Source organism: Corella eumyota, chromosome 4 (genome assembly GCF_963082875.1).
Source record: "Corella eumyota chromosome 4, kaCorEumy4.1, whole genome shotgun sequence".
NCBI lineage: Eukaryota > Metazoa > Chordata > Ascidiacea > Phlebobranchia > Corellidae > Corella > Corella eumyota.
The window spans coordinates 4,703,712-4,727,863 of record NC_137493.1 but is presented as its reverse complement, the minus strand read 5'-3'; the positions used below and the strand labels follow the sequence as shown (position 1 = coordinate 4,727,863).

Genomic DNA, 24,152 nt, shown 5'->3' with positions numbered 1-24,152 from the left:
ATTTTGGGTTTAATTAGGTGGCCTATTATATTGCATATAAATTTTTTGAAAAATATTAAAAATTTTAAATCGAAAAATAATTGTTTTGTTAGAACTGCACAGGTCCAATTAACGTGTTTACTAAATCTTTTAAAAAAATATTAATATTTTTTTTTCTTAAATTAAAATTTCTAATCCCACCTTAGGTGGGAACCGAACTCGGACGATTGGTTGAACAGCAAATCGCCTTAGACTCTGCGCTACCAAGATAAATATTAGAGGAGAGCTTATTTAAAATGTTAACGTTTTAAAAAATATTAGTAAAACGAAAAATAATTAATAAATTTTACAAAGATAACAAAATAACAACAAATGGTAACAAATTTGATTTAATACTACAACAATACGAAACACTAAGTATTTGAAATATCAAATAAATACTTGCGAATATATGAATTCAAAATTAATTTCAAATAACAAAAAATACTGCGCTAAGAACATCAAGATAAAGCTACTACACAGTGTACGATAAGTAAGATACTAAAAAAATTCATGCAATGTGCAAATTAAAAAAAATAAAAAAAGTTTTGATTCAAAAATATTAAGAAGCACCTATTAACGCTTATGTACGTAAATTGTTTTACACATGGGTTGTCAATATCGGCGTGTAACTAAATGAATAAAATATAAAAAATCACAATTTTAGTATGGATTTATGACGTCACAAAATGTGACCTGTGACCTCAAAACAAAGGATGACGTCACTGACCGTCCCAATCGTAATAATCTTCGGGTCTTCGAATATGTCGCTCCAACAGAGCGGGGTCACGTGATTTGCACCCAACCAGATGAGTTTCGCGCACGTGATCACATGAGACATCATCCTCGTCCAGCTCAGAGAAGTCGTTGTCGCTGGCTTCGGCCGCATCCGCCGCGTTCTTAAAAAAAATTTAAAAATTTTTATAACGTGTTTAAAGTGCCTTACGACCTGCAAACATTTTTGCGAAAATGTTATGATCGTATATTAATATACATATGAGTTATGACAACATTATTACATTTTTGCAACATCTCAAAACTTAAAATTGTGTACTTAAGTAGCAGCGTATGTTCGTAATTAATATATAATATATAATGTTTCAAGATATTGTTGTTTACAATGGCCACGTCGTAATTATTAAATTTTATGCAAAATCTCTGGTAAAGTTTTGCTTAAAGCCACGGGATTTTGTTTACCTTTTTCTTATCTTACCAAACTGCGTTGTAACTTCACTTTTTTGTTACTACATATAGAACAACAGATTATCATGTTTACATCCCGTGTGTTGTTTTTCCTTTAGCGACATAGGATCTAGCGTAGGTAACTATAGCCCATACAAATTTCAGATTAACATGTTTAAATTAAAATTCTTATATGATTAAAACCATTTTGGTTTAACAAACTTATGTTTAAAAAGTAAACGCGATAGTTTAATATTTTCAAGAGTTATGCGACATTCACTAATTTTTGGGGAGATCTTAAGATTTAAAATTTAACACTTTATCCCAAGAGCATTGATGTAACTAAGACTCAACAAAAAAAATTTTCAAAAATAGTTTATGAAAATAAAATAACAGGGTTTTAAATATCCGTATGGATTTGACGATAGCGACCCAACGACGTACGCTATAAAATTTTTGGATAACTTTCTTTTTCAAGTTAAATATTTTTTAATTAATATAACCGCGAAGGTTTAAAAAAATGTATTTAAACTATTAATATTCGAAAAAGGTATAAAACGTTTATAAAATTTAACTTTTTTTATATCGTAAAACCGAGCTAGTTTAACAAACAAGTTTGCATCGAACAAAAAAAAATTGACAAAAATTTAATAAGATACTAAGTCGTACCGTATAAACATTATAAAAATTTCAATACATGCAAGTTATTGGGCCTTACCTCCATTGGGTTAATCGTAATGGTCATTGCCGAATCGTCCCAGTCCAGGTCGCCTTCTTCTACAACTCTCTCTTCTTCTAAATCTCTCACGTCGGCTTCTCTGTCGCCTCCTTGCAGTCGGACATGAAACACTCCGGCCACCACTAGGAGTGTTAAGAGTATAATTCCAGATCCAGCCATTATGATTGGCGTCGTGTAGTCTTTTCTACTCGGATCTGAAAAAAAATTAAGTTTCAAAATTCGAAAACGATAAATAACCTGAAAAATTCTGACAACAATTTTTAAGGTTAAAGTATTAATCTAAAAACAAAAAACAAAATAAGCCAAAAAAGTGTTAAAAAAATCATGCATCAGGCATTTAGAATATACCCCTTTAAAAATAAATACTTATAAAAATTTTTTCACAATTTTAGTATGGCATTAATAAAAAAATTGAAAAAAAAATGTTTTGCTGAAAAATTTTTTTTAACATAAACCGTGATATACAACAAGAACTGACCATTTCCAATTTGAAAAAGTCTTTTTCCCATATGTGCAGCCTGTTCTACCTCTTCGAGTTGTACTCTAGCACCCTTGTTTGGAATTAAAGAACCATCATGTAATCCATCACTTGACACCAAAGATATTGGAACTTCGAATTCATTGTTACTTTTAGAAGTAGATTCAGTGTAAGGATGTAGAACCTCAAGCTAAAAAGATTAAAAAAATAAATTTAAAAAAATTCCTGATAATCTTTTTATAAAAAATATTACTGCTTTAGAAATAATATGCTACAAATATTTTTTCATGTATTGGACTATAATCATTTTATTTTTCTTAAAAAAAAAATTAAAACATTATAAAATGTGTATTTTAACTTAAAAACAAAATTTTCATCTTTTTTTGAAGTACAAAATTTAGTTTTTCAACTAATATAAAATGGTATTGCAACATAATGTTTTTAAATTGCCTGGTTGCGATGATGTCATCGGCAATTTTTTGCCAAAAGTTTTATTTATTATTTAACACTTTTATTAAAAATTTATGATCCTACTTAAATTGCATAAAATATTTATACTAAGATGAGTTTGTCAAAAACTTAAATTTTAATATTTAAAAAAAAAGTATAGTACAGTTGTTTCTTAATTAATTTAACCATTTATAATTATAAAGTCGACAAAATATGTAAACTAATTAAAATTTTTTTATATTAATTTTTTTCCCAACTACATTTAATAAACTATATTCTATCCTATGGCTATAATTCTAAAAGCCAAAAGTAATTTTAATGTATAAATAATTTAAAAATAAATGTTATGACTTACAGTAACTGTGTACATGTTGCTATTAAACTTTTCACTTGACTCGAAACATTTGATGTTAAATAAACTCTCCATCAAATTTAAAGCATTGTGATTGGTGTAAATTAAAGAACGTAATACAATCTCATACGATCCTAAGTTCTGTGTTCCTTATGTCAAAAAATGTAATTATTGACATAAAATTTTGGCAAGATTTTGGTTTTAATAAAAAAATCGAAAAAAGGCAAAAATTTTTAAATGGTAAATAAGAAAACACAAAATAAAAGAAAACACAAATAAAAGTATTTTCAAAAAACAAAGATTTTTTTTTAAATTTAAAAAAATTTTTTTTTTTTAAATAAAATGTTAAAATAAATAAAAGCTTGTAAATTTATAAAGTTTAGTTTTTATTTAAAAATAAAAAATGTTTACCTCTTAAAATAATCCCACTTTGCTGATTTTCGACCTGAATTCCATTTTCTCTTAATATCTGTTGTGGTCTCACGTGAAACTTTCCCATCACGACGTCATTCGTTTCTTTTATGATGCAATAATCAATACTGTGTTGTGGACCAATCACGTCAACTAGAAAAATAATTTAAAATATTTTATTTCCAAATTAGTGAATAATTTAAGTTTACAAAAAAATAGCCATAATTTTTTCAATACTATCAAAAAATTATTATTATCAAGCTTACCCTCCCCAATGGCATTTGCTTTAGACACAATAGTGATGTCATCAAATAAATAAATCCCATGACCCTTTAACCTTGTGATGTCATCAATTGACCTTGCAAGATGACCTTTGCCCTGGATGAGTATTTGGGGGTTAGGTGGTGGGGTAAGCATGAGAAGGGTCACCTTTTGGGCAATATAAGGGCATTTTGTTGCATTTTTATCGCATCTAAGTAAAAAGATTTTAAAATTATTCTTAGTCCATACAGCTAAATAAATGTAAGTAATTGTTTATACAAAAGTTAATACATTATTAAAAATTCGAAAAAAGGGTTACCATTTTTAAATAAACTTCAATTAACTAGAATAACACAATTAAAGCAGGTGTTACCAACTATTCTTTTATTAATGCATCAAGTTAAAAAAAAAGTAAATACGAGTTTGTAACTTACATGATTTTGGTTGTCATTGTGATTGCACGTTTTCCAGGCAAAGTAAACGGTTTAGAATTAAAGTAAGTTATAGTTTTAAGTAAGTTTGTGACTTCATCAACATTACTTGAAGTAAAACTCAAATGAAAATTGCTTCTATCAATTGCGTCTTTCTAAAAAAGAGAAATTTAACAGTTATGAATAAATACATTGTTAAAAAAAATTCACAAAGTTAAGAATGTTAAAGTAATTTTATATTATCTCATATTACACTGTAGCTAATGCTTAAAAGGAACTAAAATTCAACAAAACAGCCTAAAAAAAAATTTAAAAAATGCCAATTATAAATTTAAAGCAAAATAAAATTGAACTAATTTAGTGGTAAGAAAAAAAAAAAAATATAAAAGTAAACAAATAAAAATTTTAAAAAATGTAATTAAAACTACCTTTAAAGCGTCATTATTGTTAACACCTTGTCCGATAACATCATTAGTTGTTTTAATACCCTCTTTACATTCTGGGACACACTGTGTTGCATTTGCGTCTTGCAAATATGGGGAAATCCCCAAATCTGATATTTGTCCATAAAAATGTTGAACCATTTCTGAGGTCCTCCCTACAAAAAACATCAAAAATGTTGTAAATTTAATTTTACATAGCAAAAAAAAATTTAGTGATCCAAGGGAAAGTACCTTGCCAAGCTGCCCCAACAGTCCATATAAGGGGGTGACGGGACCTTAGAAGAGGGTAGTCGTCAGCAACTAAGAACGGTATTTGCGCAATTCCGTCCAAATAAAGGGTGACGTTTGGAAATTGAACGTTGATCAAAACATCGATCAATTTGTTATCACAAGCCTTAATTTTAAAAATATATAAATTTGAACAGGTTGATTTTTTTTGTTAACACAAAATAACATAATTAAATAGCATTAAATATTAAAATGATAATTAACACTTAATCTTTATGCATTTAATAATCAACCGTTAAATTGATTTTTTTTCTTTTCATTTGATTTAAATAAAAGTTCATTTTCTATTACATAAGAAGATTAATCAATATACAATTAGGATTTATAAGGATTATACTCAAGAATAATAATAATCATAATAAAATTCTTAATACTATTTTGAAAACAAAATAGAAAAGCAGTAAAAAAAATAAATTTAGAGAAAATCAGTGTTACTAATAGGGCATAAAATTAAAAAAATATAATTAACAAAAGAAATAAATAAATTTATATTTAGTTTACCTTTTTGCTATTTCCATTTAGTTTCCAATGCCATTCAGCAGGTGCAAGTGAACCTCTTTCTCCCCTTTCTCTTCTTATAAGTAACATCAGGTGACAATTTTGTACATAGACAGCGAAATGATGGCGACTTAAACCTGGAAAATATTTTTTATAAATAACGAAAAACTAAAAAATTCCACAATGTTTCTTTTTTTCTAATTTTCTTAAATTTTTTGTGCAAAATATTGCTGGATTGTAAAAAAATGTAAAACAAATTTAAAAGCAGTACCACGAACCTGTTTTATCTGATTTACACACAATTGTGGATTTTTTTTCGAAAGTTTTGTTAAGTTGTGACTTTAAAGACATTTTGAAAAAAATTGAATAATTTGAAGTAAGGTCGAGTGCATTCAACGATGTTTGAAGCTGATTGTCCTTAACAATTAGAGCTACATTCTCACCGTTAAACTTATAAACTTCACGATTCAAGGAATTTTTCTAAAGCAAATAATAGAATAAAGTTACAAAGCAAAAATAAATTGTTAGAATAGGTTTTAAAAACCTGAGTTTGTAATATTTAAGAAAATTAAGGCAAATGATTTTATATTTTAAAAAATAAAATTTTTCCAAAAAATAACACATTGTTTAGTTAGTTTTAAATTTAATAAAAATTGATTCTTTAAGGAAATACTCTTTGGAAATGGCCTGGGAAAATTTCAAAATATTTAATCAATAACTTTGTAAAATCCATACTATCAAATATTAATTAGCTTAGAAAATGGGGAATTTATAAAAATTTTAATAATTAAATAATATATATAATAAAATTTTCTATAAATTGTATATAAAATGTAATTTTAACATCAAAGCTATTTTGTTAAATAAATTATTTATTTACAAATTAATTTTCTATGTTTGGTCACTTGTGATAAGATAACAGCAGATTATTATCAAAACAAAAAAATTAAATTAAAAAAAAATTTAAAAAAATATAAAAAACACCTACAACTTTAAAAGGTAATAAAACTTTTTTAAATTTTTTTTTATTATGTTCAATACAACTTACAGTTAAAATAGGTAGGGATGATGGTATTTGCTGATCCTGATCTAAAAAAGGAGTGGAAATTTGATTATATTTTTCAAGTGTTGGCAAAATGTTAATTTTTTCTTCTTCGGAAGCATCTACAAATAAAAAGAAAATTTAAAATTATTTACAAATAACCTTTAAACATGTTGATGGTAACATTATTTTAAAAATATTTGATGATACTGACAATTGAAATGTACTAGATTTAATATTAAGGTCTCTTTTTATTACAAATTAAATTCTGACTGCTTTGTAGAGAAAAAACAAAAGAGATTACTAACTATTTTCTTAGTAACAATTTTAAAAACAGGTTATTTATTTACCAACTTGTTACACACTATGATATAAAATTTCTTGTCGAAAAAATAATTTTTTATTTGATTATTTTTATCAATGAATTTTTTATTTTTTCTCACCACAAATTCTTATATTATTTTCTAGATTATTTGAACATCCAGTATTCTCAGGATCTAAAGTTATATCGACTTTGATACCAGCAACATCTAGTGGTGATATACACAATTGAAGTGCCGGTTGAGGATAAAGTGAAACAGACGATGTCATTGAGCTAAATTCAACCCGTTTTTCGATATCTGTAAAAAAATAAATAAAATTTAATTTCTAAATCTTAACTAATAATTGTATTTAAATAAATGAAATAATGCCATTAATATAATTATAACAATATAACTATAAAATAATTTATTTTTAATGTAAGTACCTTGTTGAAAGACTAGTTACTACATAATTTTTTTTTCTAAATTACTTTGTAATATTGCAAAGATTAATAGGTAAAAAAATACAATAAACAACTTAATTTTAAAAACATGAAGATTGGCTCAGAAGAAATATTGCAGTTAATTTGAAAATATAAAACAATGCTATAACAATATTATTTTTCATTACAGTCTATTATTTCTTTTTTAAATATATTTATTACCCTTGAGAGAATTGTAGATTAATTTTTAACAGAGAGATATGTTTTAGCTAATAAAGTATGCATGCTTCAAAAAAAGATCAATATTTCTAATCAATAATTTATTGTTACTTACCTAAAGGTTTCAATAATACATGAGACATGCATACAGTACAGTAGACATTATTTCAAAATTATATATATATATTTTTTTTTTTTAAAAACAACTGTTGCTTTTGTACATAATATTTATGCAGATTGTTAGCTTTATACATTATATATATCAATTTTTAACAAAATTTTTTTTTAATTTGACACTTTTAATATATATACTTAAATACATAAATACATTCTACGGCAATAAAATAAAATTGTTTAAAAAGTTTTAAAAAAAAATAAAAACAAAAATTTTTTCTAACCTGTCCAACCTACAAGACATATTGGGTTGATAATAATATTAACATGGGTTGGTAAGGAGTATAATGAATCACAATCCTTAGCTTGAATCTTTAAGTTTATCACTTGCTTGATTTGAGTAGATATGATTAAATGTTTCGACATTAAAACGCCTGAAAAAGGTTAATAACATTATTTTTTATAAAATAAACACTTCACATATAAAAAAAATTTTACTACGGTAATTAAAGTTTTAGTCAATTTTCTTAATTTTTAAAACCTAGTTTTAATGGCCATATTAAAAACCGGGTTATAATAGAATTTTGAATAGAACAATTCAATTATATTAAACTACATTTCTTTACTATTTTATAAATTTTACATACAGTTTTTTTTTAACGAAGAATTATATCTCATATGAAATTTAACTAGTTAAAAAAAATTATTTTTTACCATCAACTATTTTGAATCTCTTGTCCCAAAATTCGCTGCCAGATATTTTATATCCACAAATGTTGCCATAGCGACTTGAACAGTCACGATCTGTAGCTTGCAAACTAACCAGAGGCGATCCACCAATAATATTTTTGTCATATTTAAGAGTGATGTTTTCAGATAGAAATGCTGGCCGGAAATTATTTGTTTCTTTTAATAAAATGCTGAGTTTGGATCTGGAATATTTTATAATTTTTCAGTAAAAATTTATATTTAAAATTAAATAAAGTTTAAAACTATCTTTATTGTAAACGCTAAAAATGTATATACATTTGTGAATAATAAATAGGCCTATATTACATATTGTGAGTTTTTACTAGCAATAACACATTATCTTAAATAGTTCCAAAACAATTAAAATTTCAAATTTTTTATTTTTAATATTTATTGTTTATAAAATCAATTTAAAAACATATTCACTTACGGGTGAGAGTTTCTCTGATTTATGTAACCATCTTTACCCTGATCTGTTCCACAATCAAATGCTGTTATGTAATAATGAAACTCTGTCTGATTGAACGAGCAATCACTTAAATTTAAGTATGGTTTTAGAGAAATAATTCCCTCGTTTTGGTTTAAAACTTCAACATTAAATAAAATCTCAGAATCCTCAAAATCGACTGAACTTAATTTGAATTCACAGATTAAACCTGAAAATGAAAAAATAGTATCACAAAATAGATCAAAAGGCCTGTAAGTTAACAGCCTACTAATTAATTTCTCAAAGGTAAAGTTGAATTACACTAGTTTTTAGTAAATATTTTTGTAAAATTTACTACCAAACTTAATTAAAAATTCTAACCAAGATAAAAAAAAAAGTGTATACAAAAAACTAACCCATTCTTGCTGGGGCATCCTTGTCAATAGCAATTAAAGGTTGATCAAGTTCAACAAATCTTAAATTTCTCGTAATTTCTCCAACAAATAATTTACTCATTCGTGGATTGTGCTTATTTGAACCTGAGTTTAAAATTTTTTTGAAACAATTTTTTTATTTGATGAATTCTGTTTTAATTTTATTGTAAGTATTTTAACTTTACACTTTTTTGTGTGTATTGTTGTAAATTTAAAATTAAGCTTTAAAAAATTTAGTAAATAAAAATACATTACTTACCCTTATTCACTTTTGTAGCTACCAATGTATCAAAACTGTGAAAAAAACATAACAGAAGAAAAAAATCCAAGTATTTAAATTTCTTCATAATTGAAAAAATAGTTACAATTCAAATATCGAGTCCTAATTTAAGTCTTTATTAAAACATAATAAATTAATAATATTTAACATTTAATGATATATAAACAATAATTGTTAAATGGTTTAATATAACCTTATTGCAATTGCTAATTCAAGTTAAGTATATCTTTCTATTTAATTTAAAAACAGACGCTTTGCTGCGCGCTAAACACAACTGCACATGGTTTTGTTTACAACGTTTGTTTACGTTTTTGTCTCACACAGTTTAAAAACATACAAATACAAAATTGCATCAACCGTTGTGTAAATAAAATTGCAACGGCAACTCGCTAGCGCTGTCAGCGAAGAATCGTTTGTCCTCAATCCCAGATTCAATGACGTCATTTTTATAACATTTTTTTTAAGTAAAGAATGCTAGTGCAAATAGCTTAAATATTATAACAATAACTAATTTTAAATATTTGATTATTAGAAGCTTTAAGTTAAACCAAGATCAATAAAATAGTAAACCTAATCAGTACCATATAGTACCTTTTGCTACCATTTAGCATCTATAATACTGTAAAGTGACATACCTAAACAACAGCAGTAAATTCAAAATTGAAAAGCAAATTGCACAAACATTTTTATTTAAATCATCTGTTTTAAAAATCACCAGTCCTTTAGTGTTAAAAATGGGTAATTTCTAAAGTTGTCTAGTTTTTTATTAGTTTAACCTACCATAAAAATACCATTATTGGCATTTTCATTTTTTATGTATATAACTGCTTTAGAAGTATCACAAAATTAAAATGATTGAAGTTACCGCAAACTTGGAGCGTGGCTCGGTTTATTTTGCTGGGGAAACCATTCAATGCTCTTTACGTTTTGCTAACGTCGAATCGCCCACTGGAACTGAAAAACCTGAAATTATAGCATGGGCCAGTGTCCAAATCCACTGCTTTTGCAGCGTCAACGAAAGCAGAGTAGACATTAAACGAGGACAAATTATCGACAGTGGTTCGCATGTCACTTCATTTTTACCACAGAAGGATGAACAAGGGCACTGTGTACTCCAAACTCCTGTTAAGATATTGTTTTGCGATTTAAACCTCGAGTTCGGGAAAAGTAAAGTTTTTCGTTTTAAAGAAAATATCCCAAGTGATGTTCCACCTTCATACCGAGGGCCCTCATGTAAATATTCTTACAAACTTACTGTGGGAACGCAGAGGGTCGGCTCACCCATTAAGTTACTCAGAATTCCATTTCGGGTTTTAGTTGTGTATGGCTTAACAGAATACCAAATTAACGAGGAACAAATTCCAAGTAATCCCTTTATTGAACAATCCAAAGAAAAACCAAATCTCCTCGACATAGCACCGGATGTTTTAAGCACGATAAGTTCAAGGAAATCGTCAAAGATGTACAAAATAACAAACAGCAAAGGCCTCATGGGGATTTTTTCACTTGTCAAAACTTCGGCTAAAATCGGTGAAGATATTGTTGGCATGTTTAACTTTAGTAAGGGAACAGTATCTTGTTTGCAGTACACAGTTTGTTTGCAAAGTGAGGAAATACTAGCCGAGGAGTGTCAGAGAAATGCCGCTCAGGGCAATGCTGTTGTTTCTTATGCAAAACAAATTGAGTTCTGTTTATTCACAGACCGAACGCATGTAATATTACCTATACCATTAAATGTCACACCCGGATTTCTTACAGACTTGGTATGTTTAAAATGGAAAATGCATTTTGAATTTGTAACTGCCATGAATCCCTTTAAAGGGTTGTCTATTGAAACTGGACAGTCAGCTGACCAGATGTGGCAAGGTCCTGGTCAAATGAAAACAGAGTCGATGACTTGGGATGTTCCAATTCAAGTTTTACCAAACATGCCAACTCACGCACAGAGTATTGCCAATTTACCGACATCAATTTTGCGCTTTTAATTAGTTTTTTATTTATCATTTTGTATTTAATCTACAACAATGTTGAAAACAGAACTATATACTACGGTATTACAGATATTTGTTACATTGGTGCAATATGTTTAATTAAATCCCGTGTTTTAAAAACATAAATAATTTGACCTTTGTTAAATACCCTTATATTAACAAATATGATAAAGTCTATCTGTAAAAATGTCACCTTTGTGCCTAATTTAACACTTTATTTACCGGTGTGTTACAAAATTTAATTTTACTTCGTTTGACAATCCTTAAATTATCGTAAAATTAAATTTTATTTATATACATTATAGTTCAACAAAATAGAATATTTCTATCATTTTAGTGCATTAAGTTAGTATTTAATTATTATTGTCTGTTTAGGTATTAGGTCCATATTTAAATAGAAATGTCCGAACCAAAACATGTTAAATCGAAAAAGGAGAACTCTGCTTGCCAGATAACATATGGACCATTTTTCTTGGAGTACGCTCTCATGGCTGAGTACAACCTATTACAAAAACAGAGCTTACCCGGAGTATTTGTGATTCCATCAGCTAGATCCCCTTTGTTATGGTTTGGGGTGATTTTTATTCGGCAAGGTTTATACCAAGGGGGGGTGTTCAAGTTCTGTGTGCTAATTCCGGCGACCTATCCTGATTGTGAGTGCCCCCAAATTCTGTTCGACCATGCCCCCTTTCACCCTTTAATTGACCATGCAACTGGAAAACTGGATGCTAAACGAGCATTTCCGACTTGGAAGCGCAATGTCAACCACATATGGAACTTACTGGTGTATACCAGAAGGGTGTTTTATAAGATAGAACATACCATGGCTAGCAATGCCGAGGCTGCGGTTCTGTACGAAAACAAACTGGCAATGTTTAAAAATAAAATCCTGGAAAGTATTGAGAACAATCGTTCTCATCTGTTCGACCCTGCAAAAACAAACGATCCTCATGAGATCCATTTTGTTGCTGGTGAAGATGACGTTCACACAGACCGAAAAACTCAACTGCTAAATAAATTTCAGTGCATGCCAAAAGTAAATGGTCCCAAGGGGTTATCGTGGGTCGCTTCGAACCCCGGGCAAACCAAATTCCCATTTTCGAAACCTTAATTTAATGTTGCACAATTTCTTAATTTTTTTTTGATTTTTTCATTATTTTTATTTAAAACACCAGTAGCAGATTAAAAAAATTTTTCATGCTTTTTGTAAGGACCTACAATTTAATAAACCCTTTTTAATATTGAGACATAGTATTACATTATTCATCTTCTAAATGCTTTTCTTACCATTAGGTTCAAAACGCCAACATTTATTATAAAAATATGTAAAGCATCATCATATGGTATAACAATTATATGGTACTTTATATACTAACACCAATCTCAAATAATTAAACTTATATGCATTTAAACTATATTGTATGCTTCGTTAAAATTTATTTTTGTTCTATTGTGATTGCATTGTTTTTTGTTATAAAATTTATGTTTTTTTTGTTGATTGTTTTTTTGATTGAAAACTTTAAAAAAATTTATTTGTATTATGTAAGCTTGCAGTAATCATGTCATTTATAAACTTAAAAATTTAATTTTTTTTAAATACGTCTATATCTAGTGGCTTACTATCCGAATTTTATTATTCTTTTCATGACAAAATATATTTGATTGCCTTGTTTTGTTATATTATAGTTCAATTCAATATAATAAAACTCGAATAGGTTTACTTCCAGCTTTTTTATGTCTTGGTATTTGGTAATAGACAAAATTTTAAGTTGATATTAAACATTTCATCTTTAATTAAGCTATTCAGGGCAAATGTGAAGATAATGTTAGTTACCTTACCAGCAAGCGGTAAAAATTTTAGCATCCATATAATTCTGAATTCTAACTTGACACTGAACTGCATACCACCGGCCACCTTGCGGCCGCAGTAGTATGCGTGAGCGACGCCATCTTAAACTGCAAAATTGCGTACCAAGCTACCATTTTTTTTCGCAAAACGAGATCATAACAACATGTGTTATTACACGCTACATATGTCCAATGCTTGTTCACCTTTTATTTAATAACTGTAACAATTACATGTCTAAGTTACACCAAAACAACTTAATTTAAAGTTCACAAAACGTTTTTTAACAGACCTTATATAAAGATTTTTTTGGAAAAGCCCACTAGTTATGACAAAACGGTAACATTTCACAAGTCGATTAAGAAAAGATTCAATTTCTTGAATGCTTTTAAATAGATTCTACTGTTGGAATAAATGATTGTAATTGTGTTTATTAAAGTTGACTACAACTATAACGACACCACAATATGAGTCCATTTAAAATTATACTTTTACAAAGCAAGTTATACAAACAAAAATAATTTAATTTGCACAAAAATAAAGTTACAAAAAGCTTTCAAAAAGTTACACAGGTTTTGATTTTATTACTATGTTTAAAACTTTAATGATGTATGCAGTTCTAATTCATGCAATGTTTGTACCAGCAAAATACAACATCCATTTTTTAAACAAAACAAACAGATATAAAAAAATCCTAATGACCCTATAAAGTCTCGCTTAAATTTTAATAAGCACAACAAGCTGATTAAGGTATAATCATTTCATTAAGTTAAAACTTGTTGTTTGGGAATAACGGGGCCAACACTATTTCTACTGTTGCTAAAAAATGGAAAAAATCGATCCTTGTAGTTGCTGAAAGAAAGCTGAACACCAGTGAAAATTACCACTTGATAAAGCATGAAAACAGAAACCCAAAACAAGATCCCCTGCCTATTGGAGAATAGTATAAAAGTTAAATTTCGTAAAACATCGATGAAGATGTACCAAAAAGTACAAACCGATAACCTGACCGCCATTTTTTTTATCGATAAGTGACTCTGGTCTTCTTCTCCGTAGCAGCAACCGAACCTTTTAAAAAGTGGATACAGAATAAGCCCAAGCAAAGAAATTTGAAAAAGAAATGACAAAATTGTTCCAGCTGTGACAAATTGTTTCCATAGCAACTGAATTGACCCGATTTCTACAGGCTTTCCCGCGCAAAGCGTGTTATCAGTTAACAATGTGTTAACGGTAGAAACGATGCCGTTAACCACTCTGCCAGTTATGCAACTTACAAGAACCACCTTACCCAAAATTTTTATAAAGGGTGTTTTAAATTCGATAAACAAAATGTTATCGTACAAGACCCGTTGTCGTTCCCAAATGAAACAGTCAACAAACACTTCATGAATGTGCCATACCGTTGATGTGCCCGCCAAAAAAGGGCCGCAGATTGAAAAGTAAAGGTTAGGCGAACGGATACAGATCTGGGGCAAAACAATAAAAACGGCAAAACAAGCAAAACTAATATCATTGTAAATATCAAACAAAGGTGTTTTTCTCTCATATGTCCTATATCGATAAATACAATAAGCAACGGAAAGGTATGCACCCAAAACCAATCCTACATCTGAAATTATTTCGCTTTCTAAGGCATACGGTCCAGTGTTATTATGAACTATTTTCGACATGATATTAACCTATTTTCGACTTTCAAGTAACGTCTATTGCCAACACCAAATTCAAAGTAAATATTTTTCTGCAGAATTTTGCAACTTTATAATAATAGCCAATCAATGTCAGGGGCGTTTTGTAATACAAACCAATGTTCAACATATGTGTTTGCCATATTGTACGATTAATATTTTATTACGTTAAATAAATATAACTATGCCAAAATTTTTTATAATATTTTGCTGCGAATAGATACACGGTATTCTCCTAAATTAAGGTATTATATTTTAATTTATTCACATAAATTGGGAATCAAACCTAAAAACCATCGGCTTAAAGCTGCAAGCCTTTTTAGACCGCATGTTACTCATATTAAGTTTTTATAGTTAATTATTGGGAGAATTTAAACTATAGAATATTCTTGTTTAAATGGTAATAGTTTTTTTTGGGTGAGAAGTTGGGTCTATAAATAATGTTGCAATTAAAAAAATTTAAGTAATTAATAGCTGCGGTCTTAGGTACCGACAGGCTTCCCTACGCAAAGCGTGTGATCAGCCAACAATGTGCTAACTGTAGAAACGATGCTGTTAACCACTCTGCCACTTATGCAACTTATAAGGACCACCTTACCCAAAATTGATAAAAAGGGTATTTTAAATTCGATAAACAAAATGTTATCGTAAATGTTATCGACAAAATATATTTGATTGCCTTGTTTTGTTATATTATAGTTCAATTCTACACATAAGGTCGTGGGTTCAAACCACACATAAGGTTGTGGGTTCAATCCCCCACTCATCTCATGCTGTAGCGCCCTTGAGTAAGGTGCTTTAAACGGTATAAACTCCTGCGGAGCCAGCACTTAATCAGCAGTATAATTACCGGGCAATTATAGTCTCTATAATATCCCAAACTGCCACAGGCAACTCGAGACTGGGTTGGAGTAACTTATGTTACTCTATGTTTAAGTCGCGCATTCGACTTTCCCACATCGAGGATAAAGATATATACAAAAAAAATTCAATATAATAAAACTCTTATAGGTTTACTGCCTGCTTTTTATGTCTTTGTAATTGGTAATAGAAAGAAATTTTAAGTTAATATTAAACAGTTTATTTTTAACTTAGCTATTTAGGGCAATTTGAAGGTATTGTTAGTTACCTTACCAGCAAGCGGTAAAAATTTTAGCATCCATATAATTTTGAATTCTAACTTGACACTGAACTGCATACCACCGGCCACCTTGCGGCCGCAGTAGTATGCGTGACCGACGCCATCTTAAACTGCAAAATCGCGTACCAAGCTACCTTTTTTTCGCGAAACGAGTTTGCCAAAACGAGATCATAACAACATGTGTTATTACACGCTACATATGTCCAATGCTTGTTTACCTTTTATTTAATAACTATAACAATTACATGTCTAAGTTATACCAAAACAACTTAATTTAAAGTTCACAAAACGATTTTTAACGGACCTTATATAAAGATTTTTTCGGAAAAGCGCACTAGTTATGACAAAACGGTAACATTCCACAAGCCGATTAAGAAAAGATTCAATTTCTTGATTGCTTTTAAATAGATTCTACTGTTGCAATAAATGATTGTAATTGTGTTTATTAAAGTTGACTACAACTATAACGACACCGCAATATGAGAATCTATTTAAAATTATAACTTTACAAAGCAAGTTATACAAACAAACGTAATTTAATTTACAAAAAAATATAGTAACAAAAAACTTTCAAAAGTTACACAGGATTTTATTTTATTTTTATGTTTAAAACTTCAATAAAGTATGCAGTTCTCATTACATGCAATGTTTGTACCGGCAATAACTAAATACAACATCCATTTTTTTAACAAAACAAACAGAAATAACAAACATCCTAATGACCCTATAAGGTCACGCTTAAATTTTAATAAACACAACATAACTGACGATTTTAGTAAAATCATTTCATTAAGTTAAAACTTGTTGTTTGGGAATAACGGGGCCAACACTATTTCTACTGTTGCTAAAAAATGGAAAAAATCGATCCTTGTAGTTGCTGAAAGAAAGCTGAACACCAGTGAAAATTACCACTTGATAAAGCATGAAAACAGAAACCCAAAACAAGACCCCCTGCCCATTGGAGAATAGTATAAAAATTAAATTTCGTAAAACATCAATGAAGATGTACCAAAAAGTGCAAACTGATAACCTGACCGCCATTTTTTTTATCGATGAGTGATTCTGGTCCTCTTCTCCGTAACAGCAACCGAACCTTTTAAATAGTGGATACAGAATAAGCCCAAGCAAAGACAATTGAAAAAGAAATGACAAAATTGATCCTACTGTGACAAACTGTTTCCATAGAAACTGTATGGAGCCCACTCCGTCAGGATAGAAACTGTATAGAAACTGTCAGGATAGAAACTGTATGGAGCCCACTCCGTTCCATAGAAACTGTATGGAGCCCACTCCGTTCCATAGAAACTGTATGGAGCCCACTCCCCCACTCCGTCAGGCTTCCCTACGCAAAGCGTGTGATCAGCCAACAATGTGCTCACGGTTGAAACGATGCTGTTAACCACTCTGCCAGTTATGCAACGTATAAGGACTACCTTACCCAAAATTGTTATAAAGGGTGTTTTAAATTCGATAAACAAAATGTTATCGTACAAGACCCGTTGTCGTTCCCAAATGAAACAGTCAACAAACACTTAATGAATGTGCCATACCGTTGATGTGCCCGCCAAAAAAGGGACGCAGATTGAAAAGCAAAGGTTGGGCGAACGGACACAGATCTGGGGCAAAATAACAAGAACGGCAAAACAAGCAAAACTAATATCATTGTAAATATCAAACAACGGTGTCTTTTTCTCATATGTCCTATATCGATAAATACAATAAGCAACGGAAAGGTATGCCCCCAAAACCAATCCTACATCTGAAATTATTTCGCTTTCTAAGGCATACGGTCCAGTGTTATTATGAACTATTTTCGACATGATATTAAACTAATTTTCGACTTTCAAGTAACGTCTATTGCCGACACCAAATTCAAACTAAATAATTTTGTGCAAAATTTTGCAACTTTATACTAATAGCCAATCAATGTCAGGGGCGTTTTGTAATACAAACCAATGTTCAACATATGTGTTTGCCATATTGTACGATTAATATTTTATTACGTTAAATGAATATAAGTACCTCAAAAAGTAATTCATATTAATTGCCTGCGAATAAATACACGGTATTCTCCTAAACTAAGGTATTAGATTTAAATTTACTCACATGTATTAAGAATCAAATCTAAAAACCAATGGCTTAAAGCCGCAAGCCTTTTTGGTCGTATGTCACTTATATTAAATTTTCATAGGTAATTATTAGGAGATTTTAAACTATGAAATACATTTCTATTTAAATAGTAATAGTCAATTTTGATTAAAAACTTAGGTCTATAAATACTGTTGCAATTAAAAAAATTAAGTTATTGATAGCTGGGTCTTAAGTACATAAATTAAGTCATTCCATAACTAACCATTTATTTATAAAGCCATGTAATTCTTTGTGTAGTTATGTTTGCCCTTTATAGAAATGTTAACAGCCAATTTCAACCTTGAAAATGTGATTCACATTGCTATGGAATAAAACATTAAGTAAACACATTTCCTGATAAAACAACATTTGAAATCTACTAGTGCTTGAAATTGTAACGTGTACTATAGAGCGAAAAAAGTTTTAAACGATGTGGTTATGAACTGGTACTCTTAAGCTAAATATACTGTTATACAAACCTTTAACCTAATTTCATGAAAATTTACATAAGACCTTTAGTTTGTTTATTTCACTTTACTACATTTAGTATATAAAGTAATTACTCATGACACCAGAAGAATTAATTGAGCTAGCTGGCCAGGCAAAGAAACTAGCCTACTCGCCTTACAGCAACTTTAAAGTAGGCGCAGCACTAGTTACCAGTTGTGGAAAAGTGTATAGCGGTTGTAACATAGAAAATGTTGCGCATACTTCTACAATATGTGCTGAGAGAACAGCTATCTGTAAGGCAGTGTCCGAAGGACGATTGGAAATTAAAGAGGTTGCTGTTATATCGTAAGTCGTGCTAATTTTAAATTTTAAGAGTGATAAATATATGTCACACATAAAAAACATTAATGTCTGGGATCAACATTTTTGACATAAATAGGTACCGTATTTAAGTTTTACTTATGATATGTTTCATTTTTTATTTCAGAGACAAAAGTGACATTATCACACCGTGTGGAGTTTGCAGACAAACAGTAAGAGAGGTAAATGTTACGTCATATTGGTAAATTGTAACTTTGTTAACTATATACAGATCACTTGTACAAAGAAATGCCAAAAATATAAAATAGGAAAAACCAATGAATAAATTATCTTAATTATGAAACAATAATTACTTATCATTCGATATATAATGACTATACAGTTGAGAAATAAATTAAATATAGAATAAGGGTATATACCTTAATAAAGCGTTAAGGTAATGAAAAAAGCTTTAAACCGGGTCGATGTTACCCAAAAATTTTTTTATATTATTTCAGTTTGGGAAAAATTGTATTTTCTACCTTGCCAGAAAAGATGGAAGTTTTGAAACGTGGACCATGCAACAACTTTTACCTGCATCGTTCGGACCTGAAAGTTTAACACTCTAACTGAAATTCGATTTCCGATAATAAATGTTAAAAATCTTGCCCTCGCGTATTATAAATTTAGTCCCTAAAGCATGTTCTATGTATATAAGTTCACAATAAGCCAATATGTATAGGAAATGTTAATCTCATTACCAAAATTTAAGTATAAATTGACGCACAAATTAATAAAATATATGAAATTCTAACCTAAAATTTCTACTTAGGTAGTTTTATTTTCAATAAAGCGAGAGCGACGTTGTGTTATGACGTCATGCGCACACGATAGTTTCGATAACTACCTTTGTTTATCCAAGCACTTATAAAACGAAACAGACTTGATTAGAATAAGTATAGACGCTCTATGTTAAATAGAATTTAAATAAAAAAGTTAGACAATGATTACATTTTATATTAACAGACACTAAATAAAATGTCTAATACTTAAAATAAAAGCTATAGTCTACATTTTGACATGCTTTGTTATTTATTTACAGTATTCATTAAGTTTTTGTTAAAGCCTTAAAATAAGTAAACAAGACCCATTTATCAATTATACAAGGCGTTAACTGTTATTTACAAAAAAGCAATAGCGATTGGCCAAATTTGTGTAGAAAATGTAGGCGTAGTTTATTTTTTGTTTGCTTTCTATAAAAAGCAAGACTCTGGTAGTCTTAAAGTAAACGCTGTAACAGTAAGAGTAAAGTGAAATTAATCTACTAAGCATACATAAGAAAGTTAGCAACTGATGCATCCTTTTTTAGCAGATAAAACAAAGCGCAAAATGTCACATCAAATTGCTATCTTTTTAATTAGACTATTAAATCTACTTAAGATTTCAGTCACTTTAACTAGCAAGTAGATAAAGGTAGCAGCGTAAATAGCAATCACTTAAAACTGCTTATTTTGAAAACCTTTATAGTGCAGTGATGCAAACGATAGGCGGAAGCAGCTAGATTACGTCATTGTGCATTTCAAAACTACGCAGGTCTTAATTTCCGATTAGATATAATAAACAGCCGGTTCAAATTATCCTAATCCAGCCACTTTTAAAAGAAATTTTAACTTTGTATATTTTTAAGTATTATTATAGCAACATAACAAAATGAACACACAAAACTTTACAAACGTCCAGGACCTAATTAAGTTAGCAAAGCAAGCAAAAGAACGCGCGCATTGTCCCTACAGCAAGTTTCGCGTGGGGGCAGCAGTGGTCACGGTCGAGGATAAAGTATTTACGGGATGTAACGTTGAGAACGCTTGCTATCCGGTCGGGATTTGTGCCGAAAGAACGGCTATTTGTAAAGCTGTGTCGGAGGGTTATAAGAAAATTAAATGCATTGCTGTAGTGACGTAAGCATTTTATTGAATATCAATGTTATTTATCACAAGAATATTTTTTATTATTGTTTTAAAAATTTAAAATTTGAATAAGAAAACTTTTTTGTTTTGAAATAAATACGAATCATATTAAATTAATATTTTTATCCGCAGAGACACCAATGAAGCTAAAACTCCGTGTGGGCTTTGTAGGCAAAGTTTAAGAGAGGTAACAAATCAAAATTAACCAAAAATCAAGTTTAATTTAGGTTTAATAAACTTACGGGTACACAGCTTTAAACTTTGACATTGTAATTAAAGGCTATAAAAAACTAATAGTTTTGTTTAATGTATTAACTTGTACAGGCAATTTCAAACAATAACGCTGACTATAAAACTTGGCCAATGTTGATCATGTATATTGTACAATTTGTTTACTTTGACCAGTGCTGTTCACAATTTTTAACACTCTCACTTTTACAATATTTTAGTTTGGGAAAGACATTACGATATATTGCGCTCGAAATCAAGATGATATCTATAAGACTTATAAATTGGAGGAACTCTTACCACATTCGTTTGGCCCTGAAGATTTAATATTTTAAGGGATTGAAAAATTGATAATAGATTTTAAAATTGAATTATAATTTCAAATTGATTTTAAATGCCTTTGTTTATGCAATTTGTTTTAAAATTATTCGAATTTATATACATTATGTTTTACACATTAAATAATACTATACACTTTTGACTTATGATTAAAAATATAAGATTTAAGTCACGAAATTAAATACAAATCTACTTCTTAATAATTAGTTTGGTGGGGTGATAAAAGATTAATACCTGAAAAAGGTTAATTTTTTAATTTAAAACAAGGTTTTATTAAAAGTTCACCAGGTATTTATGGATTAAAAATAATAATACATTGTCATACCACTTCACTTTTATTTTTTTTAAATATTTTTAGTTAACATTTTATCCAGGTGTAACAAATATATAATGAACAACTTAACGTTAGTTAAGCACTTTGTAAACAAAGTTTAAAAAACTTGGTCGATTTTATAAGATTTAAATTAAACACCATATGGACAATGACAGTGTAAGTGGAATAAAAATTACCCTAAATGCGAAATAGCCTACGTGAAAAAAATCACAAAGCAAACTGCTGATTTATTACCAATCAAATAACAGAACATACAAAAGCAATATAAATTCATTTAGTGTATTTGACATACGACCACAAAAAAAACAATTAAATCACAAAAACTTAGTACGCTGGGTGGGGTTTTTTAAATAAAATGTATTCATAAATTGGATCAGCATTTATAATACAGTTAATTGACGTAGAATCGCTAAAATGGTTGGTTTACGCAGAGTTTAAACAAATGTGTTAGGTTTGTTTTTAAACAAAAAAAAAATTTAATGAGTGGTTCAATATATACAATTATTGTAATAAAAATTAGATACCTACAATTAATAGTTGATTAAGGACGTAACATTTTTTTATAACAATCGAGTAGTAATTGGTTTATTTTTTTTTTAAATGCGTCTTAATAACAAAAAGCAAGATACTTAGATTGTCCTTTATGGAGTGTCTTTAAAACATTTTTGTTAAAAACAAATTTTGTCGCAGGTTTAAATAGTGTGACTTTCTATAGATGATAAAAACTATTAAGAGGCTATTGTAAATTCGAGTAATCAATGTTTAGAAAGCTTAAATTGAATGGTATTCGTGTTTTGTTTAATGAAATAACACGCCTTAGCTTACATTGAAAGGTATACAATTAAAATTTGTCATCAAGAGTAAAAGTTGTGATTTGATTTTAGTACTAAATCATTCGTACGTCCGTGTTAATCAGCGAAAAATATCGTCTATTCGTAATATATTTACTGGGTTACAACCCGCTTAATACCTAAAATTTGAAGACTAAATTTTTATATCCTTGTTTTAATATAATTTCATCTATTCTTATTAAAAGAATAAGAAAATCAATCAATTGCAAAATGTTTTTATGACAGATTTTGATTTAAATTAATAAAACTTACATAGCTTGGGTTTTTAAAGCACTGTTCTTTTAAAAATACTTTTTTTGTATCTAAAGAATATGGTACTATACAAAGGTACTATACAAATATAAAAGTTATACGATTCTTTATATACAAACAAAATGAGTAGTCATACTTTCACCAACGTCAAAGACTTAATTAAACTAGCAAAACAGGCTAAGGAGCAAGCGCACTGCCCCTACAGCAAATTCCGCGTAGGAGCAGCATTAGTGACAACTGACAACAAAATCTTTACGGGATGCAACGTAGAAAATGCTTGCTACCCTGTCGGAATTTGTGCCGAGAGAACAGCTATTTGTAAGGCTGTGTCAGAAGGTTTCAAGACAATCAAGTACATTGCCGTAGTGTCGTAAGTAGATATATGTATTGTAATGTTTGTAAGAATAACTTTGTCGCTAATAGCACTGTTTAATTTTATAACATTTAACGAGATTTAATAAAGGTATGTGTTTATATAGAGATACAAACGAGGCCACAACGCCATGTGGGCTATGCAGACAAAGTCTAAGAGAGGTAACAGAATTTAAAAATTTTAACGGTAATAACACAAATTAAATATTTTTACCTTGGTGTAAAAAGTAAAGATCAGATCCTAATAAAAGCAAAATTTGACTTGTTTTACTTCGACACGAAATGTATCTGCAAGTTTGGTTACCCTAAAGTTTAACAAACACGCTCAAATGATACAATTTAATTTTAAACGTTGTTTGACACCTTCTTTAGTTTGGTACAGACATCACCATATACTGCGAGATAAACCAAAACGAAACCTACGAGACTTACAAGCTGGAAGAACTTCTTCCACATTCTTTTGGACCCGACAATTTGGACTTTCAAAAGGTCTCAAATTAACCGCTCTTTGTCGACTGCGTGAAGTAGTTTATATATATTATGTATAATAATTTGTACATTTATTCGCTAAACTAATTGCTGTTTTAAATATCAAAATTAACACTTTTATAATTAAACTTTTAAAACAAGATAAAATAGTGTGTTCTATATTATTATTATTGGCAATAAGAGTTTTTTTTATTTATGTAAAAATTGATTAATTA

At 29.2% G+C, this 24,152-nt stretch overlaps 6 protein-coding genes across 6 annotated transcripts; 5 read left to right on the top strand and 1 right to left on the bottom strand.

Moving 5' to 3' along the window:
- Positions 1-572: 572 nt before the first annotated feature.
- On the bottom strand, positions 573-9,674 carry LOC145750639 (calsyntenin-1-like). Its single transcript, XM_082566715.1, has 19 exons — positions 9,542-9,674; positions 9,265-9,387; positions 8,852-9,077; positions 8,386-8,603; positions 7,956-8,105; positions 7,037-7,213; positions 6,600-6,715; positions 5,830-6,031; positions 5,555-5,688; positions 4,997-5,159; positions 4,751-4,920; positions 4,326-4,477; positions 3,897-4,102; positions 3,631-3,783; positions 3,223-3,368; positions 2,418-2,607; positions 1,919-2,133; positions 749-917; positions 573-650 (listed from the first exon to the last, which is right to left on the bottom strand). The coding sequence occupies exons 1-19, from the start codon at positions 9,627-9,629 to the stop codon at positions 634-636; spliced, it is 3,015 nt and encodes a 1,004-aa protein (XP_082422841.1). The 5' UTR covers positions 9,630-9,674; the 3' UTR covers positions 573-633.
- A 400-nt stretch (positions 9,675-10,074) lies between these two features.
- Positions 10,075-11,883, top strand: LOC145750330 (RAB6A-GEF complex partner protein 2-like). The gene has a single exon (XM_082566331.1). It carries the CDS (start codon positions 10,414-10,416, stop codon positions 11,545-11,547), a length of 1,134 nt encoding a protein of 377 aa, XP_082422457.1. The 5' UTR covers positions 10,075-10,413; the 3' UTR covers positions 11,548-11,883.
- Positions 11,884-11,932: 49 nt separating this feature from the next.
- LOC145750138 (AKT-interacting protein-like) lies at positions 11,933-13,109 on the top strand. Its single transcript, XM_082566089.1, has one exon. The coding sequence runs from the start codon at positions 11,954-11,956 to the stop codon at positions 12,662-12,664; it is 711 nt and encodes a 236-aa protein (XP_082422215.1). The 5' UTR covers positions 11,933-11,953; the 3' UTR covers positions 12,665-13,109.
- Positions 13,110-18,823: 5,714 nt separating this feature from the next.
- Positions 18,824-19,756, top strand: LOC145751035 (cytidine deaminase-like). Its single transcript, XM_082567107.1, has 3 exons — positions 18,824-19,150; positions 19,293-19,347; positions 19,624-19,756. Exons 1-3 carry the CDS (start codon positions 18,921-18,923, stop codon positions 19,732-19,734), a joined length of 396 nt encoding a protein of 131 aa, XP_082423233.1. The 5' UTR covers positions 18,824-18,920; the 3' UTR covers positions 19,735-19,756.
- A 336-nt stretch (positions 19,757-20,092) lies between these two features.
- On the top strand, positions 20,093-21,815 carry LOC145750367 (cytidine deaminase-like). The gene is made up of 3 exons (XM_082566388.1): positions 20,093-21,063; positions 21,205-21,259; positions 21,522-21,815. The coding sequence occupies exons 1-3, from the start codon at positions 20,816-20,818 to the stop codon at positions 21,633-21,635; spliced, it is 417 nt and encodes a 138-aa protein (XP_082422514.1). The 5' UTR covers positions 20,093-20,815; the 3' UTR covers positions 21,636-21,815.
- A 1,242-nt stretch (positions 21,816-23,057) lies between these two features.
- LOC145750378 (cytidine deaminase-like) lies at positions 23,058-24,150 on the top strand. The gene is made up of 3 exons (XM_082566400.1): positions 23,058-23,446; positions 23,556-23,610; positions 23,821-24,150. The coding sequence occupies exons 1-3, from the start codon at positions 23,199-23,201 to the stop codon at positions 23,947-23,949; spliced, it is 432 nt and encodes a 143-aa protein (XP_082422526.1). The 5' UTR covers positions 23,058-23,198; the 3' UTR covers positions 23,950-24,150.
- Positions 24,151-24,152: the final 2 nt, after the last annotated feature.

Excerpts from the sequence above, each read along its gene's own strand:
- LOC145750639 (XM_082566715.1), bottom strand. The coding sequence starts at position 9,629 with ATGAAGAAATTTAAATACTTGGATTTTTTTCTTCTGTTATGTTTTTTT. Across the intron at positions 8,604-8,851 it reads AATCAGAGAAACTCTCACCC|ATCCAAACTCAGCATTTTAT; the intron begins GTAAGTGAATAT and ends AAAATATTCCAG. Across the intron at positions 918-1,918 it reads TTACGATTAACCCAATGGAG|AACGCGGCGGATGCGGCCGA; the intron begins GTAAGGCCCAAT and ends ATTTTTTTTAAG.
- LOC145750330 (XM_082566331.1), top strand. The coding sequence starts at position 10,414 with ATGATTGAAGTTACCGCAAACTTGGAGCGTGGCTCGGTTTATTTTGCT.
- LOC145750138 (XM_082566089.1), top strand. The coding sequence starts at position 11,954 with ATGTCCGAACCAAAACATGTTAAATCGAAAAAGGAGAACTCTGCTTGC.
- LOC145751035 (XM_082567107.1), top strand. The coding sequence starts at position 18,921 with ATGACACCAGAAGAATTAATTGAGCTAGCTGGCCAGGCAAAGAAACTA. Across the intron at positions 19,151-19,292 it reads AAAGAGGTTGCTGTTATATC|AGACAAAAGTGACATTATCA; the intron begins GTAAGTCGTGCT and ends TTTTTATTTCAG. Across the intron at positions 19,348-19,623 it reads GCAGACAAACAGTAAGAGAG|TTTGGGAAAAATTGTATTTT; the intron begins GTAAATGTTACG and ends ATATTATTTCAG.
- LOC145750367 (XM_082566388.1), top strand. The coding sequence starts at position 20,816 with ATGAACACACAAAACTTTACAAACGTCCAGGACCTAATTAAGTTAGCA. Across the intron at positions 21,064-21,204 it reads AAATGCATTGCTGTAGTGAC|AGACACCAATGAAGCTAAAA; the intron begins GTAAGCATTTTA and ends TTTTATCCGCAG. Across the intron at positions 21,260-21,521 it reads GTAGGCAAAGTTTAAGAGAG|TTTGGGAAAGACATTACGAT; the intron begins GTAACAAATCAA and ends ACAATATTTTAG.
- LOC145750378 (XM_082566400.1), top strand. The coding sequence starts at position 23,199 with ATGAGTAGTCATACTTTCACCAACGTCAAAGACTTAATTAAACTAGCA. Across the intron at positions 23,447-23,555 it reads AAGTACATTGCCGTAGTGTC|AGATACAAACGAGGCCACAA; the intron begins GTAAGTAGATAT and ends GTGTTTATATAG. Across the intron at positions 23,611-23,820 it reads GCAGACAAAGTCTAAGAGAG|TTTGGTACAGACATCACCAT; the intron begins GTAACAGAATTT and ends CACCTTCTTTAG.